At 42.0% G+C, this 21,392-nt stretch overlaps 1 protein-coding gene across 1 annotated transcript in view; it reads left to right on the top strand.

The window, feature by feature from the left end:
* The window catches only part of rptor (regulatory associated protein of MTOR, complex 1), a 443,649-nt gene that overhangs the window by 37,499 nt on the left and 384,758 nt on the right, over positions 1–21,392 (top strand). The window contains exon 2 of the mRNA XM_080209484.1: positions 18,704–18,806. Coding sequence (XP_080065610.1) covers positions 18,704–18,806 — 103 coding nt within the window. The remainder of the gene's footprint in view (positions 1–18,703; positions 18,807–21,392) is intronic.

The following is a 21,392-nucleotide window of genomic DNA, read 5'->3' as shown; positions in this document are numbered from 1 at the left end:
GGGATAAGGCCTGGATGGGAACGTTGTCGGTGCAGGTTCAATGGGCCAAATGGCCTCCTGCACTGTAGTAATTCTATGAATTTCTTCTAAAATCATTTATTATCTGACCCCTCTCTAGGACACGCTGGCAAGATGGAAAGAGGGTCATGTGGAGCACAAACACTAGTTTAGACCAGTTAAGCTAAATGACTTGTGCTCTGCAATCTATGTAATTCTCTTTGATATGGAAGGCTAAAGAGATTTTGGTTTAAACTGAAGTTGCAGTTTATGAAGAAAGGATTACTTGTATTATTATGTGGATCTGAGCACTGGAACATCAGGAATTCGAGAATGGCACAATGAGGCAGCATGGACAAGAAAAAGCACTACAGAGAAGATCAATAAAAGATGACTGTGATGGTTTTAATATGTTTCAAGAATGGAAACAGCTAGTATATCTTTCATGGCCCCGTGTAGCAACAGCAATGGAGCCCTGCTGTCACTCGCAGAGCTGCTGGACAGAAGTTCAATAATAGTCATAAAATATGAGCTGCTGTTGTAGAGAATCTGGGAGTGGCCTGCGGGGAATGTCGTAGAGGTGACTACTAAATGCAAGAAAGGATTGGTTGGCACCTTGATCTGTAAGGTAATTTGAATGGTGCACTGCTTTGTTTGCTTAATGATTTTGAGGACCTAAAGAAAGTGCTGTGGCAATCTTTTTGACATGTTGCATGTTTGCGGTAGGTGCAACTTTAATAGATACAAAGACTACTTGCAGTCATACTGTATTTTTAATATAGAGAAAGGTGCTTCAGATGCCTAAAGAAAAATGGGTGCCGGCCAAAGATATGACAGGGTGATTGTATTCCACTAAATGTTGCACAATTTTCCAACTTCAAGATACAATACGAATGTCTTTTTGAGGCATTGTTACTACACTTTAGTCAGGGGAGATGATGGCCTGGTGGTATTCATCTGGAAACTCAACTAATGTTCTGGGAACCTGGTACGAATCCCCACTGAAGTTAATAAAAGAAATCTGGAGTTAAGAATCTACTGATGACCATGCAATATTGTCAATTGTCGGAAAAACCCATCTGGTTCACTACTGTCCTTTAGGGAAGGAAATCTGCCATCATTACCTGGCCTGTCCTGTATGTGACTCCAGGGCCACAGCATGTGGTTGACTCTCAAGTGCCCTCTGGACAAGGGCAACTAGGGATGGGCCATAAATGCTGGCCAGCCAGAGATGACCATGTCCCACTAATGAATAATGAAAAAGAAAGTGTGGAACTGAAGACTCATCTTGAAAAGGTTAAATATGCATTTACAGCGACTTTACAGTCAATACCTCCAAACTCGATGCCTCTGGTTTCAGTATGCTGCTGTATTTTGGAGCACAGTGCAATTAAACACCCAGTTACCATGCAGTTAACAATGTGGTGTAATCTACATTTATGAATCAAGTTCAAACCTATGAACCTGACAGTAATCAGGTGAGAGCATGGAGAAGCAATGGCTTGGAAAGAAAAGCAGCCAAATTGCAATGGATGTATTCATGACATGACATTCCAGTGCCTTGGACAGAAATCATTTGAAGAGCACTAGCGATCTCTAGGAACTTGGGGAAAAATTTGGACTTGTCTTGCTCGTGTAAATGCACTATCTGACACATTTGCTCTTGAGTAATTTGTACCTGTTGCAAGGAGCTTTTCTCTGAATTCACTTGTCATGTGTTTTTATCTGCTGTACATTAATCTTCATTTGTGTACAGTATTGGCTAATTTTAATTGCTCAGTAAATGTTCAATTTAAATGCATTTTCAGCTTCAAAAGTAAGTGATTTGGAGATTTTGATCACTTAGCCTGTAGTTAGTCAAAATAATTATATTTTCTACATTACAAGGATGACTCTTCAGAGTCTTTAAAGCTATTTAAAAAGTCTGACCATGTCCATTCAGAGAAAATCCTTATCACTGGGTTGTAGGATCATTTCCAGAAACGAAACAATAAGAACTCCCCAAGCAATCTATACCAAAAGTGCTTGTATCTTCTGTGCTGTGCAGCTTCCATTATCTCAAAAACAAAATATGAATAACAAAAACTGGAATATTAACAAGGGTGCCCAAGCTCTGGTTTTGTGTTTATGGTGCAATGAATATTTTTGATATTCAAATCAAGACCCATACAATGTAATTAATGTACATTTATTCTTAATATTCCTTGGGCTTTTAATCCAAGCCAGGAAGAGATTGGTGTTTGGCTGAATGATGAGGAATATCTTGTGCATGGCTTTGTTTGACCCACAGCACAGAAGTAGGTCAGTTAGCCTATTTTGCCCATACCAGCCCGAGGACACTCGGGTACCATTTCTAATATCATCTTCTGGCCTATAGCCGTGTAGTTTACAGCACTTAAGATGCGCAACTCCAGGTACTTTTTAAAAGAGTTTAGGGTCTCTACCTCTGCCATCAAGGGCAGTGAATTTCAGACATTCTGCGTTTTTAAAAAAAAAGTTATTTTTCACGTCCCCTCTAAACCTACTGCCATTTATCTTGAATCTATGCCCCCAGTTCTGGAATTCTTCACTCTGTCTCTTCCCATCATAACTTTGTACAGCTTTATCAAGCCACCCCTCAGTCGCCTTCGTTTCAAGGAAAATAACCCCAAACTATCCAATCTCCCCTCACAACTACACTTTTCTAGCCCTAGCAATATTTTTGTAAACCTCCTCTGTACTCTCTCCAGAGCAATTATGTCCTTCCTGTAATGTAGTGATCAGAACTACACACAACACTCCAGTTGTGGCCTCACTAGAGTTTTAAACAATTCCAACATTATATCCTTTTATATTCTGTACCTTTGCCACTGAAAGAAAGCATTCCATATGCCTTCTTCGCAACCTTGTCTATTTGAGCTGCCCCCTTTTAGGGACCTGTGTATTTGTACGCCAAGATCTCTCACTTTATCTTTCTGATTATATTCTCATTTATTGTGTAATTGGAGTGATCAGTGCTTTGTTTGCATTGGAGTAATCAATACTTTATTTCTTGAAGTGCCTGGGCAGTCTGCCATCTTGTGAGTTGATGGTTTGCGGCATGGTTGAACATCAATTGGTGTGGAACTCCATTTTGTTGTGGCATTTGCTGCAGAGGAAGACAGTGAGCTGAGAAGGTGCAGAATTCACCTGCCTCCATTTTCCCTGAGTCCTCCTCTTGGCTAGATCATTTTGGCTCGCCACTCCAATGCCCCTTCTATCAGGGGCATTAGAAGTGGTGGGCCAAAAGGAGCTAGCCAAGAAGAGGACACAGGGAAAATAGAGTGCCTTCAATATTGTGAAACATTTTAAGGACATCTTAGAGGTGACTGGCAAGCTTCAGTGGGGGAGTTTTTCAAGCTTTTAAAATTGAGGAATTGCTTAACCCAGAGCCAGTGTAGATTAATGAGTGCAGGAGTGATGGGTGAAATCGGCATTGGTACAAGTTGGAACATAGGCGACCGAGTTTTACATGAACTCAACTTTCTGGATGGGAGTAAACAGAATGCTCGCCAGGAGTGCATTGGAATGGTTGAGCCTAGAATTAGCAAAAGCATGGATGCGGGTGGGTTTCAGCAGCGATTGAAGTAAAGCGAGGATGGATTCTGACAATGCTAAAGATGGAAATAGGTGATCTTGGTGATGGTGCAGCTATGTGGCAGGATGCTCACCTTGAGCCAGATAAGATACCAAGGTTGCAAACAGTCTAGTTCATCCTCAAGGCAGTTGTCAGGGAAAAGGGCAAGTGTCAGAGTTTTGAGAATGACATTTGTGATAGATGAAGAAGACAATGGCTTTGGTCTTGCTAAATATTTCATTGAGGGGAAATTTCTACTCGTTCAGCACGCGATGTTGCCAGCAGTCTGACTGTTCAGAGACAGTGATTGATGGTAGTGAGGTAAAGCTGGATGTAGTTGATGGACATGTGAAAATTGCTGTGTTTTTAGATGATTTTGCCAAAAGTGAAGAGTTTAAATGGCAATGTGGCAAATTTGTAGCATCTTGGGAGGGCTGTGAAACGCCACTACCTGTAGTATAAAGTGCTTTCATTTTATAAACTGGCAGTTTAACTTATTTTATTTGTGTCATAAGTGGCTTACATTAACACTGCAATGAAGTTACTGTGAAAATCCCATAGTCACCACACTCCGGCGCCTGTTTCGGGTACATGGAGGGAGTATTTTGACATGGCCATTGCGCCTAACCAGCACATCTTTCCTACTGTGGGAGGAAATCGGAGCACCAGGAGGAAACCCACGCAGACACAGGCAGAATGTGTGAACTCCACACAGACAGTGACCCAAGCCGGGAATCGAACCTGGATCCCTGGCACTGAGAGGCAGCAGTGCTAACCAGTATGCCACTGTGTTAACTCTGCTCTTTCAACTATCCCCTCTTTTCTGAAGGACGTCCACGTTAGACCACTGTAAAAGACACTGCACCGTTTGCCATTGGCTACAGGAATTAACAGTGGTCTGATAACACCTTTTTCTGCCGTCTTTAATTTAATACATTTTCTGGATTTTAAAATAAATTTCAGGATGACTACAGGACTAGTGTTCTCTCTAAGCTGCATGTGCGCAGCCACCTTGAAGGTATTGTGCAGGTCACTCATAAGTTGGCCCCTTTACAATATCACACGTGCATGGCAATGGTACTGGGGAAAAAATTAAAGGTAGCTTGCATTCAAATGAATGAGCTGTGCACAATGAAATCATTTTATGGGGATGTGGCATTGCATTTTGCCCAATTTACATTCATAATCAGGAGCCAATCTTTTTGGAAGTATTCATTGCATAAGTACAGAGCTGGAGAATGCAGGATTATTGATGTGCTTGCCTCGTGGTCTGCTGCAAAAGTTTGAACTGAATTTGAAGTTCTGCTCGTGCAGGCGGCGGTGATGGAACAGGAGCCTCCAGTGTCCTGATGGAGGCAGTTCAGGGACAAGTGCATGCATGAAGCATCAACCTTTTCTTTGTTAATGTTATTTAAAAACTCTCTTTTTAGTAGCTTTGAACGGGAGACATCAGCATAATTTAGTGGTGGTTAACAGGCTACTAGAGCTTAATAAAAAAAAATCAAGATTCGATCCAGTGATGATGAGTGTTAATCATATTGCTTGGGGAGGGCGGATTGGAAAGGACTAATTTATCACATAGTATTCTTTGGCTTAATAGAGTTCTATCCAAGCAAAGCTGATCAGGAATATTGACAGAAATGCAATATATTTAAATATTTCATAGATTTATGCTTAATAATTGCAAATCCATGTACATAATCTGATACATTCAGTAAGCACAACAAATTCTTCTTCCAGATGGAGAAACTTGGCTATGAAATGAGGCCTTGGTTTTCAATGTGTTACCATTTTGATGCACCAAGTTGCAAAACTGTTGAACATGTAGTTCTGTACCCTCCTACAGTCCCAGCTTATAACAATCAACACTAGGTGTTAGAGGTGAAACTGATCAATTGAGTGTGAATTACCGATACCTGTGGTGTTGCCCACTGTCGCAGAGCCATGATACCTGTAACTGAGAAAAGTGAAGATGAGCATCAGCATGAAGCATGCAAATAGACAGAGGGACATTGGAGGCCAATGAGTGAGCAAACAGAGGAGACAATGTCTGGTGTGACCATGGAGTGGCGGGCTGGGAAGAAACACAAGTAACAAAGACCCAAGTGAGTGAATACCTAGGTAGTATGGAGGGGGGAAGGGACCTCTCTCTGGGCTCATGCATTCAGATTCGTGGCAGGCCAAAGATCATCAGACAGGGACAAAATACGGTATTAAATTACTTTTCCCAAGAGGGAAAAGGTGGAAGAGTGACAAGATTTGACTGCTTTTAGACCAATTGAAAGTTGGATGTAGTGGTACCTTATGAAGGGAATGTGCGTGTGACTTTAAGTGAACAATTGAGCTAAATATAATTGAAAAAAGAGTCTTGACACAACTGAACTGCTGCTTCCTGGCACCGTGAATGCTGAGTCAATTGAAATACTTGTGACACAGTGCTAAGGTATTGATTCAGCAGGGAGTGAAGGAATAGAGACGGTGCCAAAGCTGTCTGAAGATGAAAACTGATCCTTGCAGAGGTCATGAAAGAAGATGAAAGGCTTGCTTTTGTTTTGTGTTCTTGTTAGGTGTCGTAAAGTAATGCACCTCTATGTGATTAGTCATGAGACATGCTGTGACGTCACCATACGCATTCTCCGGGTTCTACCTCTTCCATCCTAGACTGTGACGATGCAACACCGACCTCGATAAACTCTGACCCATTAGTTAAGTGACCTACGGTGTGGCTATCCATTCTTTTACTCTTTGCTGTAGAAGAGGCTAAAGGCCCAAAATGTAATGGTAAGGAACAAAACTGGCGATGAGGGGTGTTTTCCAACGCGATTGTTGACAAGGACCAGTTTTTAAACAAATCTGATGGCGAGAAATCAGAAGAAATAGTTAATCTGGACTTCAAGTCAAGAGTCAATTTTCTGGGGACCGCTACGCCATCAAACAAAAGTGTGGTAAATTTAGCTGTGAAAATTTTATTTTAACATTTGCTGCAGGTGAATATTAACTGCCAAGTTGATTAAAAGTACTCTGGACCGTTCCACTTTAATTGACATGACCTCGAGGTGGCTCAGAGAACTGGAGCATAGGATAAGTAATTGTCAGCGAACTTACTTTAAGTAAAGTAAGTATTGGGTTCAAAAGCCCTGAGAAAATGAGCAGATCATGCAAATTAAGGAAGTAAAACAAAAAGAATGATTTTATGTACCAAATTGGAGAGTTTTCTTTGGGCTGCGCACCGTTGCACCTGGCTGCGTGTATCTCACAGAGAGAGATGCTCATGATTAATGAGGAGATCAAGGATTATGGAGAAAAAGCAGAAGAATGGGGATGAGAAAAATATCAGCCATGATTGCATGACAGAGAGGACTCGATGGGCCAAGTGGCCTAATTCTGCTCTTATGTCTTATAAAACTTGCTTCTGAAAAGGCAACTGCTCCAACAAAAAGGCAAAAATCACCAAGGTATATCAGAATTTATACTGAAGCAACAACTCAAAGCAACAGCTCACAACTAACTTTGGAAGAAAAAAATAAATAAGAGGGCAGAAAAAGCTAAAGTAGTGCTATGACCCAAAAACCAATAACTGCAGTGGCAGGCAAAGGCGGTACTGTGAAAGTGTTCGAGGAAAATGTGGAAACATGGAATGCTGATTAAGAGAGGTTTCAGTATTATCTTGCAGCAAAAGGCATACTGGATGGACATAAACTATTCACTTTCCTTACATAGTAGGATGTGAAACCTTTGCATTGCTACAGAGCCTTATTCATCTCAAGAAGCCAGGAGATAAAACCGATGAAGAGCAGGCCCAGTTTCCCAAGTCAATTTTCACCTAAACCACTAATAATTGCTGAGAGAGTCAGCTTTCCAAGAAGTCAAAAGAAATATCACAATTTGTGGAGCATAATTAAGAAGACTAGCGAAGAACCGAATTTGGCTTTACCCTTGAAGACACTTTGCGAAATAGACTTTGTTGTGGACTTTGAAGCAATTCAAAGATGATTGCTCACTGAAATTTGCTGTCGATATTGCGTATCCATGGAATTGGCCACGAAAGAAGTTTCTCGAATTGGAGCTGGAGCCAAAATGCGTAAGATGGGAACTGACAGAAACCTCTTAAAATGCAAGTGAGCCATAGATGTACCCAGGTGCCACACAAATGTTCCAGCAGAGAAAACAAACACAATGCGTGGCAAGAAAGGTCACGTAATTAAGATGTGTTGGACGCAACAACAGATGTCACAAACTGGAAGATGGGCATACCTAAGGAAATGTCAAGTTCTACAAAAGAAGTCTACAACATATCTAAGGAGGACGAAAATTTCCCAAGATGATACCGGACTGAAGAAGATACAAGAACCGAAACCAAGAATCCTATCCGAGGGGGAATGTGCAAAGTTTCTGGGTTTACTCAAAGGTAGACGGAAATGAAATAAGATGGAAATACAAATAAGAGTGGCTGTATCACTTCTCCCAGAAAGTATATACAATCAGAAGCTTAAACTTTTACTACTAAAACCTTCAAATGTAATCCTACAGATTTATACCAAGGAGGCAGTTCCACTGAAATCATGCATCGTGGTTCAAGTCGAAGCTCATGGTCAATCAGCAGAATTGTGCCTGCACACAGTCCTGCACCCTTTGAAAGAGCATGGTTACACAAAATCAAGCTAAGGCGTAGTTAATCAATTGGTGGATAGCAAGAGCACACTACAAAAATTTCTGGAGAAGTATAGGAAGGTGCTTGAGAATAGGGGGACTTTGGGGGGGGGGGGGGGCGGGCTTCACACAGAGTGGCGGGAGTATGGAATGAGCTGTCAAATGAAGTGGTGAAAGCGGGCTCACTTTTAACATTTAAGAAAAACTTGGACAGATACATGGATAAGAGGGATGTGGAGGGATATGGTCCAGGGGCAGGTCAATGGGACTAGGCAGTAAATTGTTTGGCACAGCCAAGAAGGGCCAAAAGGCCTGTTTCTGTACTGTAATGTTGTATGGTTCTAATATCATAGGATCCACAATTGGAGTGGAAGCAAAGTTCAAGATCAAACCTGATAGCAACCCTTGATGTTCCAAGGCTGGAACTGTCCACCATGCAATTAAATTAAGATAGAAGTAACTAGAAAAATTAGTCAAAGATAGAGTGATTGAACCTGTAAGAATGAGTGATTGGATTTGATTTATTATTGTTACGTATATTGATACACTGAAAGGTATTGTTTCTTATGCATAGTACAGACAAAGCATACATACATAGAGAAGGAAAGAGAATGCAGAATGTAGTGTTACATTCATAGGTAGGGTGCAGAGAAAGATCAACTTAATTGTGAGCTCAGTCCATTCAAAAGTCCGATGGCAACAGGGAAGAAGCTGTTCTCGAGTTGGTTGGTACATGTCTTCAGACTTTTGTATCTTTTTCCCGACAGAAGAAGATGGAAGAGAGAATGTCCAGAATGTGTTGGGGTTCTTGATTATGCTGGCTGTTTTTGAGGCAGCGGGATGTGTAGATAGTCAAAGGATGGGAGGCTGGTTTGAATGGTGGACTGGGCTTCGTTCATGACCATTTGTAGTTTTTTGTGGTCTTTGACAGAATAGGAGCCATACCAAGCTGTGATACAACAGAAAGAATGCTTTCTATGGTGCATCTGTAAAAGTTGGTGAGAGTTGTAGCAGACATGCCAAATTTGTTTAGTCTCCTGAGAAAGTAGAGGCATTTGTGGGCTTTCTTAACTATAGCATTGACGGGGATGGACCAGGCAGGTTGTGGTGATCTGGACATCTAAAAACTTGAAGCTTCTGACCATTTCTACTTTACCCCCATTGATGGAGACAGGGTACGTCCTCTCACTGTTTTCTGAAGTCAATGACAATCACTTTCATTTTGTTGACACTTGTGGGAGAGATTATTGTCGTTGCACCAGTTCACCAGATTCTCTGTCTTTTCTGTACTCTGTCTCATCATTGCTTGAGATCCGACCCACTATAATGATATCATCAGCAAATTTGAAAATCGAGTTGAAGGGGAATTTGGCCATGCAGTCGTAGGTATATAAGGAGTATAATAAGGGGCTAAGGACACAGCCTTGTGGGGCACCAGTGTTGTGGATGCTTGTGGAGGAGGTGTTGTTGCTTGCCCTTATGGTCTGTGGCTTACGAAGTCTCGGACCCAGTTGCAGAAGGAGAAGCCAAGCCCTGGGCCTCTGCTTTTGGAGATAAGTTTCGTAGGAATACTGACGTTGAAAGTTGAGCTGTAGTGAGTAAATAGAAGTCTGACATTGATCTCTTTATTATCTAGGTGTTATAGGGTTGAGTGTGGGGCCAGTTGCCAATTGGGAAACCCCATCGTCCCAGTCATTAAATCTGATGGTTCTGTGAGGACTTTTAAGACAACAATAAATCCAGCACTGTGTGTCGACCACTACACCTCATCGTTAATTGAGAACCTGTTCGCTGGATTGTCTGGTGGTCAGTTGAATGAGAGAGACTTGTCCCAAACATACCTCCAGATAAGGGTGGCAACTAAGTTGCAACCACTGCTAACGATTATTTACCAATAAGGGATTGTCTAATATAAGTGCTTACTGTTCAGAATAGCATTGGTCATATTCCAGAAATCATTGGACCAAATCTTAAGTGGCCTTAATGGTGTCCAGTGTTGTTTAGATGATATTCTAATCACATGCAAAACTGAACAGAAAAATGTGAATCAGTTATCTAGATCACGTAATAGATAAGGATGGCCTCCACAAAGAACCTAAGTAAATAAGTGATCCTAGGTGTGCCAAGAGCACAGAACGTGTCACTGTTGTGATCATTCTTAGTATTAATCAATTGTTATGGGAAGCTCATCCCAAACCTTGCAACACTCCTAAAGCCACTTCATACTCTATTGTGTGCTAACCAACAATGGAATTGGACAAAAGAGTTAAAGACATGCTCAACCAACCCAAGGTATTGGTCCATTTTAACCCAGAGTTGAAAATTCAACTAGCATATGATGAGTTGCCCTATTAGGTGGGCGTCATTGTGTATTTCATCATGGTGACTGGGGAAGAGCAGCCAGTAACATTCACAACAATCTTATCAAGCACAGAACAAAACTGCACAATTTGAAGCGCTCAGCATAATTTTTGGTATTAAACTATTTCACCAGCACCTGTTTGGCAGACAGTTTACTTTCTTGACTGACCACAGGTCATTGGCAATTTTTGGTCCATCATTAACTGCAAATCATTTACAAAGAAGGGTGTTACTATCAGTGCATAATTATGAAATCAAATATCAGAGATCAGAACTGAGGTGAGGAGAAATTTCTTCACCCAGAGGGCAGTGAATGTATGGAATTTACTGTCACAGAATGTTGTTGAGGCCAAACCGTTGTCTGATTTCAAGAAGAAATTAGATATAACTTTAGGGCTAAAAGGATCAAGGATATGGGCAGGGTGGATGGAGTATCAGGATATTGTATTTGATGATCAGCCATGATCAAAATGAATAGCAGAGCAGGCTCGAAGGGCCGAATGGCCTACTCCAGTTTCTAGTTTGTGTTTCTAGAACAGCATGCCAACGCAGATGCCTTATCGAAATTGCCACTTCTGCCAGGACAGAATCAAATTCCAAGACAGCTACATCAATATGTTATACTTCTCCCAGATAAAGAATGGCCCAATAACACCTTCTCAGGTGCAAAGGCACACAAGGAATGATTCGGTAATAGGTAGCATCAAGGACATGGTTTTAAGAGAAACATCATTGGACGAACAGAAGAAGAAGCCTGAATGTAGACTTTATATCATGAGGGAACTTGAATTAACTGACCAAAATGAAGTATTGCTCTGTGGGATCATCCCTCCATGCTTAAGAAGCCAAATCCTGGATCAACTGCATGAAGATTATCCAGGGGTAGTGCAGATAAAAGAGTTGCAACAAAGCTATTTTTAGTGGCCAGCACTTGATTCTCAAATAGAAGAAAAGATAGGGCAATGCCAGCCAAGCATTAAAATATAAAGTACACCATCTCCACAAGCACTTCACTCGTGGGATTGGCCAAGACAGAGGATATACATTGACTTTGCAGGACCAATTGAAGGCTATATTATATGTTTTTTGTCCTAGTGGACGTGAATTCAAAGTGGCCCAAAGTCAGGATGATGAAAGCCACCACAATGGAAAGAATGTAAAGGAGTTGGATCAGTTGCTTGGCCTGAACAGCTAGTCAGCGATAATGGGACACAATTCACATTCCAGGAATTTTTGGATTATCTAAAGAACAATGGTATACGACACATGAGGACTGTTCCATATCCGTCCACTAACGGATTGGTAGAGAGGCTTATAGAGTCACTGAAACATGCCAAACGTGTTAGACCAAGGTTCGTTATCCAAGAGGGTTAACAACTTTATCGTGTTCTATTGGGGCATGGTTCGATCTGCTCACACCGTCTGGCAATACAATAATAGCGTCTCTTCAATCTTAGACTATGATAAAATAACAGCTGCCTCAATAAACTGACTTGTTGGCTAAGTAATTCCTGGTGTGGCTACCTATTATTTTGCTCTTTGCTGTAGAAGAGGCTAAAGCCCTAAAACATAACCGTTCTTTTTCTTATCGCCAATTCAAATTTGAAAATTAATAAACTTGACTAAGGAATTAATCCCTATTGTGATAATTTGTGGATCACCTTTTTAAAAACATGCACTAAAAAGAATCTTCATAAATGTTTTGGCATTGGCTGTTTCCTAAAGTGAATAGATATTTGACCGTGAAGGAGATTGTGATATTTAATAAAGTGCAATTTGAAGCAACATCAAAGCAGTAAAAATAAAGACATTCAAGAATTGAAGGTTTCACGTGTTTGAATTTAGCGTGTATTCTTTTGTGAAGATCTGGCATTGAAATGGGAAAAGTGCACCACTGGTGTCCCATGGTGGAGTCGTCACTCACTGTACTGCGTTGTTGTCTACTGAGCTCTAAACCTTTAACAAGGGATCCATTAAATGTCAAGATCTGAAAATGTTGCCATTCGTCATCTTGGTTGGCTTTATGTCAAAGCCTTGTTTGTGTGTGCATTCCTTCAGGATCGTGTAAGTGATGCCATTTTTATCAAGTGTGTCTAGGTTGGGTTAAGATGTAATGTGAGTGGCAGGACATTCGCAGGCTAGGTTTTAGGAAGCACTGGAGCAAAATAAAAAAACTGCATGTAAACAGTTCTGCAATAAAGTTTCTCAGCTGCGATATTTTCATTTCCAGCTTTATATGGGCAGCATCTTTTGTGAATTGCCTCCATCCGCAAGTTGTTTGTCCATTTGAATATATTTGGATTCTGAATTACAGCAGGATGGACCATGCTTCTTCCTTCAGTGCTTCTGCTATAGGCTTTTGCAGCTATTGTATAAAACTTGCTGGCATTGGTGCTTAAAGTTTCTTTGGTTTCTATATTTCAGGCCAAGAGACAATTTAACATATTTAATGGTGTTATTTGAGAACAGCATGAGATCTGGTATTCCATTGAGCACGAGTCTGCTCAGTAACAATCCTATGGTAGCTGGAAGAAAGAGAGCCTAAGTTCTTACAGAACTGTAGTTAGGTAGAGTGTGCTAAACTGCTTGGGACATTGTTGAAACCATTCGAATGATTTCAGTAAGATTAACTGCAGTTTCTTTCCTTCAGTATACTGGGAAAAGAAAGACCATGCTGTTCACATTTTGGGATGAGCCCTTTCTTAATGACTGCAGTTGATCTATGTTTGCACAAGATGAGAACAACGTTTTGTTCTGAAGAGATGTTTGAGATCCTGGACTTCTCTCGGTTTCCTGTGTGAATTTGAGAACAAATGTGTTGACCCCCTTTGTCTTTTCGGTATCTGTGCAGGCCATTTTACGTGTTTGTGGACTTAAGCAGGCTGGTAGTACAGTTCAATTGAAGAACACACAAACAGGAAATAAGTTGGTTTTGTTGAATGTCCTCTTTGCAGAGAGGCCGGTGACCTGCTGATATTTCCAGCATTTTGTGTTTTTATGCAAGTTTTGAAGCAGTTTAAGTTTTTCTTACTGTGGAACAAATTGAGTAGCATGCTTGGATTGACTATGGGCCTAGAATCTTGAGACTATTTGGTTGTGGGACTTGTTATCGTTTAGTGGGCTTTGGCATTTTGGCACACAGCCAGAAGTGTCTTTCTGATTGGCTTTACTGCTGTGTTAGCAAGATTCAGCTAGAGTAGCAACAAGGGTTTGCAATTGGTTTCAGATTCCCTTAGTGTGGAGAGGGAAAAATAATCAGTCCGGTTCTTGACAGTGTGACTTGCATTATCACTTTGCTGAAATAGCCAGGATTGAACTAATGTCCCTCGCCCGCTCCTCGCCCGCTCCTCGCCCGCTCCTCGCCCGCTCCTCGCCCGCTCCTCGCCCGCTCCTCGCCCGCTCCTCGCCCTCAATCTCTTTCTCTCTCTCTCCCTCCCCTCAATCTCTCTCTCTCTCTCTCTCTCCCCCCTCCCAATCTCTCTCTCTCTCTCTCTCTCCCCCCCTCCCCTCAATCTCTCTCTCTCTCTCTCTCTCCCCCCTCCCCTCAATCTCTCTCTCTCTCTCTCTCTCTCTCTCTCTCCTCCCCCCCTCCCCTCAATCTCTCTCTCTCTCTCTCTCTCTCTCCCCCCCTCCCCTCAATCTCTCTCTCTCTCTCTCTCTTCTCTCTCTCTCTCTCTCTCCCCCCCTCCCCTCAATCTCTCTCTCTCTCTCTCTCTCTCTCTCCCCCTCCCCTCAATCTCTCTCTCTCTCTCTCTCTCCCTCCCCTCAACTCCCCTCTCCCTCTCTCCTCTCCCTCTCCCTCTCCCTCTCCCTCTCCCTCTCCCTCTCCCTCTCCCTCTCCCTCTCCCTCTCCTCAATCTCAATCTCTCCCTCCCCTCAATCTCAATCTCTCCCTCCCCTCAATCTCAATCTCTCCCTCCCCTCAATCTCAATCTCTCCCTCCCTCCCTCCCTCCCTCCCTCCCTCCCTCCCTCCCTCCCTCCCTCCCCTCAATCTCTCCCTCCCTCCCTCCCTCCCTCCCTCCCTCCTTCCTCTCAATCTCTCTCTCTCCCTCCCTCCCCTCAATCTCTCTCCCTCCCTCCCCTCAATCTCTCTCTCCCTCCCTCCCCTCAATCTCTCTCTCCCTCCCTCCCCTCAATCTCTCTCCCTCCCTCCCCTCAATCTCTCTCCCTCCCTCCCCTCAATCTCTCTCTCTCTCTCTCTTTCTCTCTCTCTCTCCCTCCCTCCCCTCAATCTCTCTCTCTCTCTCTCTCTCTCTCCCTCCCTCCCTCCCTCCCTCAATCTCTCTCTCTCTCTCTATCTCTCTCTCCCTCCCTCTCTCCCTCCCTCTCTCCCTCCCCTCAATCTCTCTCTCTCTCCCTCCCCTCAATCTCTCTCTCTCTCCCTCCCCTCAATCTCTCTCTCTCTCCCTCCCCTCAATCTCTCTCTCTCTCTCCCTCCCCTCAATCTCTCTCACGCACGCTCGCCACTCGAAACTAAAGAATCCCTACTGTGCAGTAAGAGGCCATTTGGCCCATCAAGTATGCTGTCCTCTCTCTGCCCTACCCTTGTAATCCTGCACACTTACCATGGCTAACCTAACCTAACCTTACACATCTTCAGGACACTAATGGCCAATTTAGCACGGCCTTTACACGTAACCTACACATCTTCGGGTAGTGGAAGAAAACAGGAACTCCCAGAGAAAATCCATGCTGACACGGGGAGAAGTGCAAACTCCACCGCACACAATCAGTCACCCAAAGCTGGAATTGAACCTGGGTCTGTGGCATCGTGAGCCAGCAATGCTAGCCACTGTGCCACCCTACTTGTTAACCCTGGGTATCAAGGAAATCCCAGAAGAGTGATCATTCTTGATGCTGGTGCCAGTGAACTATAAGTATCTGTAAATTCATACTGCAATAAATGTGTTCACCCTCAGGAGAACAGTGAAATTGGGAAAGAGTTTCTTCTCTCTCCTTCCACCCTCTCCCTACCATCCTGACCGGGAGGAATTACACTGGCAAACCAGGAAGTTCTGGCCTAGCGACAGATTGATGCATTAAGAATTCCTCTTGGAAGTTCCCACAAGGTTTTGCCCAGCAATTGTCCAGCAGGGCTAATGTCTTCTGGACAATTACAATGAGTTGAGAACCATCTGATACAGCGATTTAAATCCTAATTTTGGATGGTTCTGCCAGTTTGTCAATGAGTTAAAGGGAAAAAAAGCACTTGAGTAGGAGTTGTTTGGTAACATAGAAATAGAAGTCTGAATCAACAATTCCCCTTATTGACATGGTTTCATTGAGGGACAGGGTGTGGTGGCAAATCAGTTAAGGTTTGTGGGAAGATGTAGTTATAACCACCCTGCAACTGCTTATTGTTGGGGACTGCATGCAACATATACCTGTAAGTATTAGCTAATTTTAACTAATTTTCAATGTCAACATTGTTGATTATCCTATATAATTGTGTAAAGGTTGATCTGGTATCAAAGTTGAACCCTGATCTTTAGCCCAATACTCCAAACCTTTTGCACTTCCCACCCACTCGCTGCTAAAGTCAAATTCGCCCTGATGCAAATTGACATGATAGAACCATACAATTGCATTCTGCTGAAGGTAGCTGTTCAGCTCCTTTTGTCTGTGCACGTCAACATGTGATGTCAAGGTTACCTACCTGTGTGCTGTGTTCCTGTCAGTCCCACCCTCCAATTCGGCAGATATGCAGCCCAGTTCAAACTTAATCATTGAGGTTGCAGGGCAGACAAATAATTGTGCAGCAGCTAGAGAATTTGAGGTAGTGGAGAAGAAAGTTAGAGATTGGTGTAAGTTTTCCACAAAACTTAGGCAGATACTTAAGAACACAAAATTGTCTAAGAAGTCAAAATTGCAAAATGAAATTGCAATGAAAAACTCCAGAACGGACTCTGTTTCTCGAGGCCCTATCAAATCATCTCGAAACAAGAAAGAAAATTAGGCATTACAAATTTCAAACCAGGTTTATGAAAAGAAACAATTTTGTATTGTGACACAAGGCCAAGATTTTCACAGCGTCTTTCCCAGCCAAATTTGATGACAGGCTTGTCATATTTCAGCAGTTTATAATCAAACATCAGCAAAAGAGTAGGCTATAGATTGACCCGTATTGGAAATATGGATGAAACCCCTATGAATTTTGACACACCAGTTACTGAGCAAAGTTTGAATTAAAAGAATGTTAGTGAAGGCAACTGGCCATGAGAAGTGTAGATTCACAGTTCTGTTGTGTATATGTCTGACAGGACAATTTTATTTATTAATGTCGCAAGTAGGCTTACATTAATACTGAAGTAAAGCAACTGTGAAAATCCCTTAGTCGCCACGCTCACAGCACCTGTACGAATATGCTGAGGGAGAATTTAGCATGGCCAATGCACCCAACCAACATGTCTTTCAAACTGTGGGAGAAAACGGGAGCACCCAGAGGAAGCCCACGTGTACATGGGGAGAATATGCAGAGTCTGCACAGATGGTGACCCAAGCTGGGAATCGAACCCAGGTCCCTGGTGCTGTGAGGCAGCAGTGCTGACCACTGCCACTGTGACAAAGCTCAAGCCAATGATATCAGGAGAAATCCCTCCCAAAACAGCAGTTCCCAAAAGAATCGATTCATGATAAAAGATGGATGGATGAATGAAGGTGGCTTGTAAATACCTCTGAGGAATGTTTGGATTTGCTGACCATGAGAAAAAAATCTTAATACCTCTGAGGAATGTTTGGATTTGCTGACCATGAGAAAAAAATCTTCTCATTCGGGGCAAGTTGACAAGTATTTGCGGTATGCTTACTGAATGTGAAATGATTCATTGATTTGCTTTCTTGTCACATGTAATGGAACATAGTGGAAAGTATTGTTTCTCATGCACTATACAGGCAAAACATACCGTTCATGAAGTGTGTTAGGGGAAAAGGATAGGGTGCAGAATATGGTGTTATACGTAGGGTGAAAAGAAAGATCAGAATTCAGTTTTAGAAGCTCAGAATGGGAGTAAGAGATGAAATTAGAGAGTATGTTGAGAACCGCTCGTAAGAAGTCGCCTTGCTCTACTGCCATCTTTGTTAGAATTTAACAGGTTTAATTGGTTTGTTTTATTGTGAGTTGCTCAGGGGCAGCACCGTGACACACTGTTTAGCACGCTATAACTCACAGCACCAAGGAGCCAGGTTCAATTCCAGTCTCGGGTCACTGTGTGGAGTTTGCACATTGCCCTGTGTTTGTGAGGGTTTCCTCCCACAGTCTGAAAAATGTATGAGTTAGCTTGATTGGCCATGCTAAGTTGACCTTAGAATCAGGGGATTAGGGTAAATGTGTGGGGTTATGGGGATAAGGCCTGGATGGGATTGTGGTTGGTGCAGATGTGATGGGCTGAATGGCCTCCTTCTGCACTGTAGGGATTTTTATGATTCATTCCAGCTGTGACTTCAGCTGCCAAGGTCCTAGGCTCTGGAACTCACTCCATGAACCTCTCCGCTTCCTTTTCCTCTAAAATGTTCCTGAATGCAATCTTTTTTCTCCAACTTTTTGGCCTTCTGCCCTAATATCCCCATCTGTGTTTGATCATGCTCCCGTGAAACCTTAGGATGTTTCACTACATTTAAAAGCTGTTAAGTGCCAACTATTATTGATAAACTTTGTACAGTTGTTTGAAGTATGTGTGTGGAGTTTTGAACAAATTCTTATTTTGTATCAGTGTTTAAAAGGGACGCTTGGTAGATTGGGATGGCTTACTTTTAAATCTGTCCAACAGTCTCTCACTGCCTTATTCTATGTATGGATGTTAAAACATTAATAATAATGCCATGGGTGTTAATACAGCTTGTGGTGAGTTTGCACTTTCCAGTTTCATTTCAGGCATAACCTGTATAAAAGCCACAAGAGTAAAAATTGAAGCCTAACTGGTTACAAACCAAAACTCTTGCGAAGATTAATCAAAGCCAGTGAGCATACGTGATGCTACTCAATTCTACTTTATACACGTTGATTCAGAAAGAGGAATTGCTTATTTGTCTCCAGTTCTTTTATTGGAAAGAAGAAAATTTAAAGTTTTTAGAGTAACTTTTTATTTTATTGTATTTTTAGATGAAAACTGTCAGTGTTGCCTTAGTTCTATGCCTGAATGTTGGTGTGGATCCTCCAGATGTGGTAAAAACGACTCCCTGCGCTCGTCTGGAATGCTGGATTGGTGAGTAAATCTTCGTGAGAAGATATACTCTTTTATGACTTTATTCTCTTTTTACAATCACATTCTGAATATTAATTATGTTTTGCAATGTATTATTGGACTTAATAAATTTTAAGCAAATAAAATGTTTAATTTTACTGTAACATTTTCTATCAAGAGAGCACGAAAGCAGTCTCTGCTGCTTCCTTGTTCTGTAAGAAGTCCCACAACACCAGATTAAAGTAAGACTTTAACCTGGTGTTGTGAGACTTCTTGCTGTGCTTACCCCAGTCCAATGCCGGCAACTCCACGTCCTTTTTCTGTAAAATGATACTTCATGATGTGCATTTCCCCAGTGGGAAAATCTTTCCCTAAATGACTGTTCTGAGCTTGGAAACTCATCACTTGCCAACTGCTTGTAGTGCGGTATATTGGTGTGCTGAATCACAAAACTGTAGGATTTTGAGACGTATCGGATTTTTGAAATTATCAGATGAGCTGCAAACCCTTTTTTGTTTCATGAGCTGCTGTGTGTAAAAACGGACACTGTATGTCTTTTCTCAGAATTTCAGAACACTGATAAAATGCCCTGGATAATGCAACATATTTGTGATAACTACTATTTCATTATTTAGCAATTAACTTCAGGAATTATGTTTTTAACAATTAACCAAAAAATTAGCATAATGTAGTGCAAGAGATTATCGATCACGGTTCCTCAACCTACAGGTCAAGTTTCTTATTTCAGTTATGTCACTTGCCTTTTACAGTGCAAAAGGAATCCAACTTTCCCTTGTAAGCTTGGCTTGTGAAATTGCTGGATTTTTTTGGAGGCTGGGAAGAGGGCATAGAAGGAGCAGAAAATGTAAAATTAGATGGAAAAGGACTTGATGTTTGGTCTAAAGAGTGAATATTTGAACTCTTTTGGAAGTCATAAACTGGCCAGGCATAACACTTGGTTCAGCTTGGTTTAGTTTTTAACTTGTTCACGCATAGATCTCATGAAAAGTGGTTGAAGCCAGTGGAGAAATAAAGAAGTTTTACTCCTGGCTTACACTGTTAAATATGCATGAATGTGCCTCTAACCACAATTTCTGAACTTGCTCACCTCTTAGGTGCAAGCACAATATACATTTTGATAGTATGGAAAGGTTAGAAATACTTGGAGGGCTGTGGGGGGCTCTCTTAAACAAAACAGGTTTCTTCTCCCAGTTTGATCTCCCAGGTATTGATTCTTTCCAGTAGCATGGTAACCTGCTGAAGTGGATCTGCTTCATATGTGAGCTGGGATAGTAAGTTCAGCTGCTGCGGGCATCGCAGACATGCTTGATCTTCTCCTTGTTTGATGTCTACAAGCTTACCTATAGCAGTAGTCCCTGGACACTGTTCAGGAGTGGAATCTTGGTCTTTCAAAGTTTAAGTTTATTCAGCTTAAAACTTAAAAGATGTTAATATAGGTAGGCTTAGGTTAACATTGCAATGAAATTACTGTGAAAATCTCCTAGTCACTTCAGCACCTTTTTGGATATACTAAGGGAGAATTTAGCATGGCACCTAACCAGCGCATCTTTGAGACAGTGAGAGGAAACTGGAGCACCTGGAGGAAACCCATGCAGACACGGGGTGAATGTGCAGACTTTGCACAGACAGTGGCCCAAGCAAAGAGTTGAATCCCAGTCCCTAGCTCTGTGAGGCAGCAGTGCTAATTACTGTGCCACTTTTCTCTCTTAATGACTGTGATTAATTATTCACGTTATCAGTCCAGCTAAGATGAATTATTTCAACAAAAACCAGGAATCCAAACTGGGACATTGCTATTTGTTATTATGCAACTCCTCACTGCAGCATTGTCTCCGTATGGTCATTAGAATTGGACAGTTATTTCTGCTTTGATTTATACAGACCTGCTTCTTAATTGTATTTGGAGTTCTTTTGTCCCATTTTGGCAACAGTTCTGATCATTGGTGTACATGTGGAATGGAAATTCAGTGTGGAATGTAGGTTATTGTAATATTGAAGGATTTGCGTTGAAGAGTTCGGCTGAAGCTGTGTTGCTTGCCTCAAAACTCCATTTGTGCAATGCCAGGATATTGGTTCAGGCCCTTGGTGACCTGTTGGGTGTTTCCAACAGCAAATGTATATTAAAATAGTTGTAGAGGAAGGCAATGGTCTAGCGATATTATCACTGAACTAGAAACTCAGCTATTGTTCCGGGGAACTGGATTCGAATCCCAACACGGCAGCTGGTGGAATTTGAATTCAATAAAAAAAATCTGAAATTAAGAATCCATTGATGGCCATGAAACCATTGTCGCAAGAACCCATCTAGTTCACAATGTGTTTTAGGGAAGGGAATTGCCTACTTAACTGGTCGGGCTTACATGTAACTCCAGAGCCACAGCAACGTGGTTGACTTTCAACTGCCCTCCAAGGGCAACTAGGGATGGACAATAAATGCTGGCTAGCCAGCGATACCCATTTCCCATGAATGAATAAAAAAGTCTCATTGCCTCTGGTACAAGATTATCCACGTTTTTTGGAAGACTTGTGTGACTGCCTTAACAGTAGAAATTGGTTGAAATCAAACAGGAAATCAGCTTCTCAAAA

This window comes from Carcharhinus amblyrhynchos, chromosome 21, assembly GCF_965287045.1.
Source record: "Carcharhinus amblyrhynchos chromosome 21, sCarAmb.v2.hapA, whole genome shotgun sequence".
NCBI lineage: Eukaryota > Metazoa > Chordata > Chondrichthyes > Carcharhiniformes > Carcharhinidae > Carcharhinus > Carcharhinus amblyrhynchos.
The sequence above is the reverse complement of the archived record's forward strand: the minus strand, read 5'-3'. Positions and strand labels throughout refer to the sequence as shown.